The sequence below is a fragment of the Notothenia rossii genome (genome assembly GCF_949606895.1).
Source record: "Notothenia rossii genome assembly, chromosome: 7".
NCBI lineage: Eukaryota > Metazoa > Chordata > Actinopteri > Perciformes > Nototheniidae > Notothenia > Notothenia rossii.
The window spans coordinates 72589447-72601319 of NC_136905.1; the positions used below are offsets into that span (position 1 = coordinate 72589447).

At 40.4% G+C, this 11873-nt stretch overlaps 1 protein-coding gene across 1 annotated transcript; it reads right to left on the minus strand.

Annotated features, from left to right (window-relative positions):
• Positions 1-116: 116 nt before the first annotated feature.
• On the minus strand, positions 117-7436 carry ythdf2 (YTH N6-methyladenosine RNA binding protein F2). The gene is made up of 6 exons (XM_079693838.1): positions 7204-7436; positions 6954-6978; positions 5679-5758; positions 3106-4797; positions 1486-1560; positions 117-1154 (listed from the first exon to the last, which is right to left on the minus strand). Exons 1-6 carry the CDS (start codon positions 7228-7230, stop codon positions 1131-1133), a joined length of 1923 nt encoding a protein of 640 aa, XP_079549964.1. The 5' UTR covers positions 7231-7436; the 3' UTR covers positions 117-1130.
• Positions 7437-11873: the final 4437 nt, after the last annotated feature.

Sequence of the window (11873 nt, forward strand, 5' to 3'; positions counted from 1 at the left end):
TTAAGGTAGGCAGAAAAACATTCATATACCCATGTGGGAAAAGAAATGAATGAAAATGCACAGACACGCTGCATGACAAAATTGCTTTACAGTCAAACAAGGGGAATTCACACCAGTTCTGCTGAATATACCACATTTATTACTTTGGAACTGATTAATAGAAAGAGTGGGGGCAAGGCCACTCGCATCACTGTCTTTAGAAAACAGAGGAAGGAGAGAAAACAAAAAAGAAAGCAGCCCATAGCAACGATGAATCAACTTGTCCAAGAGAATGAAATCGAGGGTAAATAAAGTCCAATGAAGACTGTTAACAGAGGGCTCCAATTCTTTTAGACCATAAAATCATACACTGAGCAATGCTCATCAACTTAACATTTCTTCTGCTTTCAAACTATTGACCCCCATTCCCTCTTCTTCCTCTCCAGATCCTCCATACTCTACCTTCCCCACACACTCCATCCAACACATGCAAAAAGAAAATAGGAGGGCCATTGTGAAAATTTGCAGACCTCTCAAACAAAAACATGGCAAGCATGTACGAAACAAGATTTTGGAGCAGGCGTAGTTGACACCCCTCTACGATGAAAATCCACTGAAGAGGAAACTCCACACGGTCCTGGTTGAAGAAGTGAGCATTCTCAGAAGAAAGGAGCGTGAGCGTGGGGTTGTTACAAAGAAAATGAGACAAACTTCCCATTCTGGACTTTGGGACACTAGTATAAGCCAACACTACACATTTCTATTGGATTTGTGTGTTTGTTGTTGAGAATTACAGACTTGCTCTTGGACCATAAAAACAGAGGATGATCCTTTCATTTTAAAAGGAGAAAGCAGCATACAAGGGAAAAGCATATGTAGTGGAATGGGGTGGGGCAAAAAAAGATTTCACCTAAGGATGCTATGCATTAAGTTGTAGTCCTATGAATAATCGTTTCCTTTTCTTTTACTACAAGTTCGAAGTAAGTCTTTAAAGTCAAAAGAAATCAAGAAAGTCTTCATTTAGTTTTTTTGTCCTCGGTTAATTCTTCACCCCTATTAGAATTTCTTAGAGATCTGGATGTGATGATGTAATGGGGTAGACAGGGCTTTAGGGGGGGCCATTGCAGTCTTTTGCACCAGAGCACCAACTGTTACTTCACTCGTCCTTGGCGCTCCTAAAAAACACAAATAAAAATACGACAAGTTACAAACAATATTACAAATACTTGTATTTTCATACCACATTCGTCCAGGATGCCTACAAGTTCATTCTTTGATGAAGCCAGATGTGCCACTCTTAGCACTTTCACTTTATTTGTTCATCATTAAAATACTTTTTGCAATAGCTGCCCAACTTTTAATGAAAATATAGTAAGACATAGAGGTGAAATTCTGATCAACAATCATCACCAACAACTTCATTTGAGAAGATTTCAAGCAGTGTCCATCAAGATGCTAAATAACAATGATATACTTCTACATAACGTGAGAGATGAGAAAAGTTACCTGCAGCCTGTAATGACTCCTGTTGCTGGGGTTGCTGGGGTTGCTGGGATATGGCTCAGTGCCTTGGACCTCCACCTGTCACACACAGAGGAGTGAAAACTGAGCATAACTGAAACACACATGTCACTTTACTTCAAATCAGATCTTGTCCTCAAATGTTACCAGAAAGATTGCTATCAAACTCTCTAGAACATCAGAAGGTTTTGATACAAATCTGGAAGCTTTGCATTTATCATGATGAAAAGCTAGAAATAGAGATGATAGAGATACACTCTGCCTACAGACATGTCTGTCTCACGCCGAATCTTAAAACTGAATACCTTTTAACAAACATTAACCTGAAGCAACTAAACATATATTTAACTTGAAGTTAAATGAGTTAGGAGGTTTTTTGAAATTGCAAACACTAAGAGAGCTATTACACTATGCTTTCAAATATCCGGTCACTTAAGGTTCTGGGTGTTGATAATATAACAGCGCTTAAGACATACAAGTCACTCGTTTTGGAAAACATGCATATGCCTCCGATAGCCACAATTTCTCACATTTCTTGAATGAATACCTGAATAGAGATGCAAAATAATAATAATGTCAACTGTAGTTTCTACATTCATTCGTTTACAGATGTCTTGCTCGCCATTGAGCGAGCAGATAAGTCAGTCTTCCTAACAGAATATGGAATTTGAACTGAATATTTTAAAATGAATTTGTTCTGAAGCTTCTGTATAATACATTTTGAGGAGTTGCCTTTAAGCAATACACTTCAAACACACTGGAAGATAAAGCTTTCTACATCTACATCATAAAAAATGTAATAGCAAGTAAACAAATAAAGGTTATTAAGGTAATGAGCAGTTGTGTCAAACAAGGCAAGCTAATATTATTTTTGCCTTGACATACGTTGCCCTTAAATGTGTCCCCATCAAGTAAACAGAATGGAAAACATTATACAGCTGTGCAGGAACCCAAAGCCGCAGAAAACATGAACTTTTTACAATAAGAAATGCATACAAGTATACCTACATTATATTAGATGCTATACATATATTTACTCTTCTTTTTGTGTTCACCATGTTGATGGTCGCAGTCCAACACAAAATCTAATTAACAGATTTCCCCCCCCCGATACCAAAATAGAAAATACATGTCACATATTCAGAAAGCTGCAGAACTGGCTATGCGTTGACACAACAGATAATCCTGATCAGAGTATAAAAAAGGGAGCACTAAAACATAACACTATCCACTAAATATCAATTTCAGATATGTTCTCATGTAATAAACTGAATAGATAGAATTATAATCAGTGAGTATACTATAAATCATTTTCTAGTGTTCATTCATCGTTGTTCTCTTTTAAATCAAAAGCAATGTAACAGGTAAAACACAAAACACCACAGTAAAACTGAAGCAAAAACAAAATATCCCACTGTGTATAATCCCAATGATCAATCCAGCTGTTAATTCTTTCTGGATTTCTTTGTGATACATCAGGAAAGGTTGTACATGCACACACACACACATCCAAACCAGCTTCATATACAGCACCATTTTCAACTTAAAGCAAAGCACTCTTTCATCAGTGTTATCATTCACTGTATTCAACAGTAACTGTGTTACCTTTTTCACACACTCTTCCTCCTCCTGACGCTTCTCGTAGTGAGAAAAGTCATCGAAGATGGAAGTGGTGTGTTTATATCCAGCGATGATCTTAAGCACCTGCCTGGCCTTGTCCAGTGGTACCTCCTGTGTGTCTCGAGAGTTGGTCACTGGCTTGTTTTCGTTGTTCTCCAGCCGAATGTGCCGCAGCTGACTGTTGGGAACGTCCTTAACAAAGACCCAGCGCACATCAAAACGACCCTTCCACTTGTCCTGTGACCACACGCCAGCAGACGTGTTATAGTCCACGGGCGAGCGCATCTCTGCTACGCCACAGAAGTGACCACTCCCATTGACACTGAACAGAAGATACAGCGGCCCTTTGCCACCCATTGAGCGGTACGCTGCATCAAGCCTCTTGTTGCCGTGCTCCGTGCTGCACCAGATGTTGTACTTGATGGATCGGTGGATGTCGTCCTCGGAGTAGCTCTTGATGATAAACACCCTGCCCGCCTTGGGATTCCAGTCAAAGTCCTTGGGATTATAACTGTTGACCATGCGCAACTTTTCTAAGACTGGGTGAGGCTCGGAAGGAACCCCAGGAACCACACCCACACCAGATGAAGTGGGAGGGGATTGGCCTGTACCACCCCCACTGCCATCCCCAAACCTATTGGCTAGGTTCCGTGGAGGGACCCAACGAGTAGGTTGAGAAGGTTGCTGTTGTTGGTTTGGAGGAGGACCCTGGGAGAGAGGGGGCTGGGCCATTTGAGCCATACCTGGTTGTCCGGTGGGTGGAAGCTGATGCTGCCCCATCTGGGAAACAGCAGGTACCATCTGTCCATTGCTGAGGGGCATTTGAGGGTTCCCTACAGAAGTAGCTCCAGGCTGTGGTGAAGCCTGATTGGGCGGCTGTCCATTGCTGGGAATAGGTGGCACCTGCTGAGGGGTGGCAGCTTTAGGCATGTTCCCCTTGTTGTCCCAAGTGCCGATGTCCATGTTGTGTTTAATGGGCGGAGGAGGCAAATTGGCACCAGCCATGCCACCCTTGGTTTTCAGCTTGGGTTGAGGCTTGGCTGGCTTGCTGGCAATATCGGCCCAGGAGGCAGGCTTGGCAGGGGCAATTGAGACAGGAGGCATGCTGGGAGGTCCTACAGATGATACAGGGCCAAGGGGACCCCCACCAGGTAAGACAGAGCCAACCACCTTAGGGGCCATGTCCCCATTACCACCAGGAGCCGCACCACCGATCTTAAGCCCTACCATGCCCTGGTCAAGGCTGTTCATACCAGGCGCCTTGTTCAGCGGCTCATTGGCAGCAGGCGCAAACGGGGACTGTCCATCGATCATGGCACCCCCGAGTGAGCTGGGAGCATAGGCATAGTTGCTGTTGTAGCCAGAGCTCTGCGGTGTCCCCGACTGTCCCTGAGAGCTGTTATTGCCCCATGCTGAGAAGTCGATGCCACTGGGGAAGAAGTTGAAACCGTGCTGACCCAGGAAAGGGTTGTTCCCCAGGGGGCCTGGCTGGCCAAACATAGCGTCCGGGAGGTAATGGGGCTCCCCATTGCTCAACTGTCCATAGGAGGCCAGGTAAGGCATTGGAGGGTCCCCACCTGTGGACCATGCTGCCTCATTTAAGGAGTAGGAAAATCCTATGGAGGGGCTGTAGTAGCTGGGCATGTACGAGTCCGACATGGCCGTATAGGCATTGTTCTAAATGGAAAAACAAAATTGTTTTAGGGACCAATAGTGCAATATAACAAAATGTACTTTTTAAACATACTTAACTTAATTGATAATTGAATATTATTGAACAACATTTATTGTTAAGATAATTTTCTTTTTAATATGTCTACATATTTTTCTTATAACTTGAAAAAGTTAGATAAAGGATGAGCAAATGCATTGAATGTGAATATTATTTTCATAAGTACAGAACAATGAGGCTATCATGGTATCCCTCCGCATTTCAGCCTACCTGATCTGTACATGCAAAGCAATGTAGTATACACTAAAGAAAAAGTGTAACAGTCTTTTTAACACAAGGACTGCATTAATCTGATAGGAGGCATATTCAGGCTTCATTCTTTTTCCTCTACAGACCACTTCAGAAAGTCAGTCTTCTGTCAACTGAAATATTGATAAGCAAAAGTAGCAATCATTTATGCGGTACATTTTAAGGTATTAAAGATAAGGCTGTTATTACTGTTAACTACTAATACAGCTTTTACAACATTTTACACATGTGTACATAAATGCCCCGTCTATCTTTTTTTATCTTTGCACAGCTTTGTTTACGAAAGATTTGTATGCATACAAACTAATGCAAACCACTTGAGCCAATTTCCTTGAATGTGTACACCTACTTGGCCCGTGAAGGCAATTCTGATTCAGGCTATAAACTAATCAAAACACTTCAAGTCTAGTTTAACCAGTTTATTTTTAATCCATGAGTTCCACCGTGATTATACAGAGAGATAATAAAAAAACGATTTCCTGCTTTAACACTAATTTTGATGGTACTCTCCGATAATGACAGTGGGTTAACTGAGAAGCAAGCACCTGTTTTCATACATCGGTCCATAAATAATTACCTGTCTGGCCTGAGTATTCAGGTAAGGCTCAAACTCATCGTCATTCAAAGTATCCTTTTGGGTCACAGCTCCGTTTTGCACTGAAAAGAAAACAACACTGATGTAAACAGAGGATACAGGTTTGTGTGATCAAGAAATGTGAGTGGTGAGAGATCTTATCTGCACATTTCACATTCAAATCCTCACTACTTGTTACATAACACAACCACTCCTTGCAATTATTGATTAGCAACACACGAAACACCACTTAGATTGGCTTGATAATAAATCAGATACTAAACTCCAGATTACACTTAATAGTCCTGCATATATGAATCACCCACGGTTAAGAAGTGAAAACACTTGGCACTGGTTTCATACTACCAATATAACACAACATTTGGATTCTCATAAAACAGACACATTGATAATTACGATAGGGTATGGCCTTATTGATCTGTTTAAAAGCAGATTTGATGCTTATTTAGCAGGTGGACACGTGTTCTGTGGTTTGTTTTCACAAGTTTCGGAGGGCTGGTGATGCTGTGTTGGGTGACATGGGACTCACAGCATTTCAAACCTTGGGAACATGTTAATCATAACCCTAAGAGATTATTAAATACATACTAAATTACACCACAATATTAACAACATTGTAACGGGAAAGTTAGGCCCATTTGGACACACGAAGCCCAGCTCGGAAGACGTGTCATTTGGGTTTACTTCGCTACGTGCTATCGTAAGCATGCTAGCTGTGTGTTAGCTGCATGCAGTGCGCAGCGTCTCCATGTTAACGAGCGCCAAGAGTCCTTTCAACATGACGGACTTTGCTAACATTAGCCGAGTAGCCAGTGTGAAAGGAAGGCACCTGTAGCTTAACACTGCAAACATGTTTGACAGGAAACAATATAAAGAGATGCTGAGCAATAAGCGTTTATGCTCGCATCTGTCAGTGCCATAAAATGCGTTGCAAGTTCAACCAGGAAAAGGATGCTGATGTGTATCATGTTGCCATTTAAAGTTAGCTTGTCAAGAGATAGCTAATGCTAACCCTACAACAGCCATTTCAGGGATGTTAGAACGCTCACGTATAGCGATTAAAAAGGGCCTAAAAACACTCCTTTAAAACCTATCGTCAAAAATAGTACTAACTTAATCAGGCAGGCCTATTTCCAAAGCAGCTAGGAGACAAGCTATCGCATCCGCGCACGTAAGATTTTCAAAGCGCACCGCACGTAAAAAGATCCGCATTCACTCAGCTTCAGAGCCATAATGTTAGACAATATCTGTCCTTACCTTTATTAGCTTGGCCTTTCGGTCTCTGGATTGGGTCCAGGTGATTCATGAAGGTTTGATTTATGAGAAGAGAGGAAGGGGAAAAATAGATGAAGAGATATATTTTCAGCAGTCAGTTCCTTTAGCAGGTGGTCAGGCCTACTGAACTACTGAGCCACAGCCGCTGCCTCTGAGCTAAGCTATCCGAGCTAGCCGTCGCGATGCTGAGAAATATGGCCCTCGTAAATGTTCAGAAAATTCCTCTCTTTACCTGTTCAAAAAGGCTGCTGGCTGACATGTCTTTCCCCCCCGGAGCCTGCGTAATTGTATTTACTCCTAAATAAAGCGACAGGGTGCGGAATTGGTCCAGATATTAAAGAGTTTCACCCAAGCGCCCCAATCTCTCTATTGAGCCTGGTTTCTACACAATGGCGGGCTGCAGTTTGCTTGACAGACTCCTCAACATGGCTGGGCCGCCCTCGTCAACCAACGATGGCATTTATTTACAGCAGACAAGCGCCCCCCAATGGCGCGGAGGAGCCAGGTTTATCTCACTACCTGTCACATAAAAATAAAGATAAGATATACTAATACTTTATTGATTCCAAATTGGGAAATGTTTTCGTCACAGCAGCATGTTAAAACAGTGGCATTGCGCATATTTTTTAAAAATAAAAATGGTAGAAAAATAAACAAACATACAATAAGAAACATCACAAAATAGAAAATAAAAGCAGAACTTTAAAGTTAAATATATACATAATGAGACATCAGAAGACTGTCTGTCAAATATGGAGGGCCGATTAAAGCTAACAAAATATAGACGTAGGATATTATTAACATGGAGTGTGCACAAAAATAGCATAACATAGGCAATTTAAGTATAAAAATACAGTCTAATACATGCTTGAATAAACAATTATTAATTGATTAACTTAACACAATTTAAACATGATTATGGAATGTTATTTTATCAATTATATTCGTCAGAAAATTGAGTTTCACTAGAGACAGTGTGTCTAATAATATTAAACGGTTTACCATATACCCTCAGAGAAACATAATATAGGTCATGAGTTCAGAATAGATACAAATAATAATAGTAATATTTCAATAATAAAAAATACATAATTAAATAGCCTACGTCATACAACTCCCACACAAACTTCTCCTCATGCTTAAATGTAATACGATATGGGAGCTTAGCATATTAGAATATTAAAAACTATAAAGTTATTTTACTATAAAAAGGTTTCTGATGGACTTTTGATTAATTTAGCTTTCTCAAACAGACCTGCAGTTGTCCAGATCGAGTTTGGGACCCTGATTGGGATTAGGATCAACCCTAATTTATCGGACGGAAAAATACATTTATAAAAAGAAATAAACTATGATGCAATAGCTATTATCCAGTTTTCTCGCATTTTATGAGCTGGAAATAATATACTTTTATGCTCTTTATTTTTTGTTTTGTTTTGATGTAATTTCTTGTGACATAAATAATGTCTACTTATATTGAGGAAATGCTGTTCATACAAGAGTTTAATTATTTCGATTGTTGGTAAGACTATAGTTACTAGTTGAATGTATTGACTTGTTAACTTGTTCTGGACAAACTTTCATTTTTTAGATAAACAGTTAACGTTTAAAAAAAAAAAAATGTACCAACCTTATTATTCACTGAAGGAATAACAAACATCTTGATAACCATTTAAGGTATATTTCCCATTCAATAAAGTTGTGGAAGACAGCAAAGCTTCTTGCTATTTTCTTTTCTTATTCCAACCCTTTAGCGTCCTCTAGCGTTGTTTCACAGAACATATTTCTTGTCCTCAGGAGCTCTTTACAATAAATCCTTACTTGCCATTCATACCGCTGCCACAAGGTGGACTACTAGTCACTGTCTTTGATTTGTGGTTTTGTTAAGGCAATTAACGTTAAGAGTAGATTATGTGAGCTGCAACTTGTCCTTTATTCCCCTTATTATGAACCACACTGAAAAAATACATTTTATCAGCAGATCCTTTCATGGGTGTTATATTTTAGTTTACAGAGTATTCATTTATGAAGTGCTTTTGTTGGTGTCTATCTGAGCTAAGGCAACGCTGGCACTAATTAGAAGTGTCTCCATATGATACTGTCTCAGTTACTTAAGCATAACTTATAAATGCCCTAATCCCATACCTGCTAATTCAAAAACCCTTCAGATATAAAATAACAAAAGAATACATTAGACTCTCCAAGTCTAATTTGATTTGGATCTAAAGACCTTTGTAATGCTAGTTTTTCTTAATAGCTTCTTTTTCCAACTGACATTTAAATTATTTGGATTTAACCCTGAATGAACACTGTGATTACATACATGTCTTATTATCTGTTTTAGTGCTAAAGTTGACATCATGCAGGGCAGTGGGGTTAGGTGATGACCCCCTCCCCACTGTACTTATCATTTTTCAAGGCCAAGGGTTGGTCAAATGGCATGTGACTAAATTGCACCTCAGAACATACGGCTCACGGCTAGGAATAACCCCACCTTTAGACACACACACACATACACATAAACACACAAACACACACACACACACACACACACACACACACACACACACACACACACACACACACACACACACACACACACACACACACACACACACACACACACACACACACACACACACACACACACACACACACACACACACACACACACACACACACACACTGAAAACCAGATAGCTGTGTATGAGTTTAATTAGGAAAAAGTGGACTGTACTCACGTTTGAATAATGCAAGCAAGTAGGGATAGGAACCCAGTAGCAGTGAAAAGACATTTGACCTGTGCAACATGCATAGAACAGTAGCATGGTATGCATGTATCATATTCCGCCTTTCAACTCTCAATCATTTTTGGGTGCTTGACTTTCTTTCCCAGGGGCTTGTTGACTGGTGCGGATTGGACAGGTGGCGTAGCACGGAGAAGAGCTGGCCATTTACCGACCAATAAAAATAGCTGTGGTCTCCATGATGTCACCGGTAAGTAAATCATAGCTTCTGACTGCAGAGAGGGATCTGAAATGAGGGAAAGAAAGATCAACTGTATTATTAGGGAGGCTGTGGCTCAGTGGGTAGTGTGCTGGACTTCAAATCAGGGGATAGCGAGTTCGAGTCCAACTGCATTCAGCATGTCGTTGTGTCAAGACACTTCACCCTAAATTACTCCTGTGGGGATTGTCCACGGTACTGAATGTATGTAAGTCGCTTTGGATAAAAGTGTCTAACAAATGACATGAAATCTAATTAATTTTTGTTTAAGTTGCACCCTTGGTTTACCTAATTTCACAGAACACTGATTTTTTTGTCTTTTTGTTTTCACTACAATCCTGGATCAGATTTCTGCACCAGTTGATCCATCCGTGTTCCTATATTGTAACATCTGCACTTTTAGTAGCATGTTAACCTTTCCAAACAGGAAGATGTCAAAGACCTGAAAAAGAGATACTGTGTTCACTACGCCAAACCCCAATAATACTGCCATCTTCAGCCAGTCACACATGGCTGCAGTGGCCAGAAAGGGTGCACAGTCTAAAGCCGGAGTCTGATCTCACTCCCATACCTGGCATTCTGAAGCCACAACACCATGCTGCCGATGTGGAACCTGATCAGTCGTAAATCTTTTCTGTTTGACCATGTGACATGCCAAATTTGTGATTCTGCCCTCTCGTCCACCCCCTGCATCTCTTTTCCTCCACACACCTCTATGCAGTGCCCTTCTCACTCTAGCTCACTAAAACAGGAATCTCAGGCAGAAGGTGACAATCCCACATGTCCAGATCAGTGTTTCTGTGTGCATCTTTCATCATTTGTATGTGTTCATTTGGCTTTATATGTGTGTATATGTGAGTGTGTGAATTTGTGATTGTGTGTGCATAACTCCAGTGACCCAGTGGCAGTGTGGCAGCAGGTTACCCTCGGTAATAGGATGTTAGGAATGTAGCACTTGTCAGCCTCTCGGAGGATGCTGTTAATTCACATTCTGTCCGTTTCAGAGGGTTAGCATCAATACACAGTCAACATTCAGAGTGTGTACCTGTACGCAAGCTATGTGTGTGTGTGTGTGTGTGTGTGTGTGTGTGTGTGTGTGTGTGTGTGTGTGTGTGTGTGTGTGTGTGTGTGTGTGTGTGTGTGTGTGTGTGTGTGTGTGTGTGTGTGTGTGAAATAAAGAGTGAAGATTGCTTCCATTGTTTGTCACACATTCTCAGACAAAATGCATGATTCAAACAGAACTACAAGAACTCAGTAAGTGCTAAACCAGTGTTTTGGCATGTTTAAAAAGTTTTAACTGAGAGGGTGTGAAAATTGGTGTTTGTGTTAATTCCAATTGGCAGAAAGTAAGCGTGGCAGAAAGAGTGGCCTGTATCAAAAAGGTGCAGAACTTCTCAACGGATTTATGTACCATGGCCCAACCATAGAATGTATATATAAAGGCCAAAACCATTAACCATTAACCCCACCCCCTTGAAAACTTTTGATCATCATCATCAGACTGTTGTGGGAGGCATCATTATGAGGGTTGTGTGTGTGAATGCATGCATGGAGACACAGCTATTGCAGACTACACTGTTGATTTCAGTGCGTCATTAAAATCAACATGCTTGATTAGAGTTCAAATCAAACAACACATAAAGCAATCAATTAAGGCTGGGTGATATAGACTAATCAAACATAGAATAAATATAACATGTATATTATCACAAAATACATTTAGGTATTTTTTTAACAAAAGAAAGAAATGCTGAATTAATTGAACTGCAATTTAACATTCAAGACTAGTAAAGGGTTAGGGTCAACCAATTACAAATATTTTCAGTATCTTAAAGATGATATATTTTTCACGAAAAAAAGACCCTGGTACTATTCAACACATTGTCTCTGTGATCC

Bases quoted from the DNA above. Each gene is read 5' to 3' on its own strand.
- ythdf2 (XM_079693838.1), bottom strand. From the start codon at position 7,230: ATGTCAGCCAGCAGCCTTTTTGAACAG. The intron at 6,979-7,203 runs GTAAAGAGAGGA...GACCCAATCCAG, and splicing joins CCAGCAGCCTTTTTGAACAG to AGACCGAAAGGCCAAGCTAA. The intron at 5,759-6,953 runs GTAAGGACAGAT...TTTTCTTTTCAG, and splicing joins GAAAGGCCAAGCTAATAAAG to TGCAAAACGGAGCTGTGACC.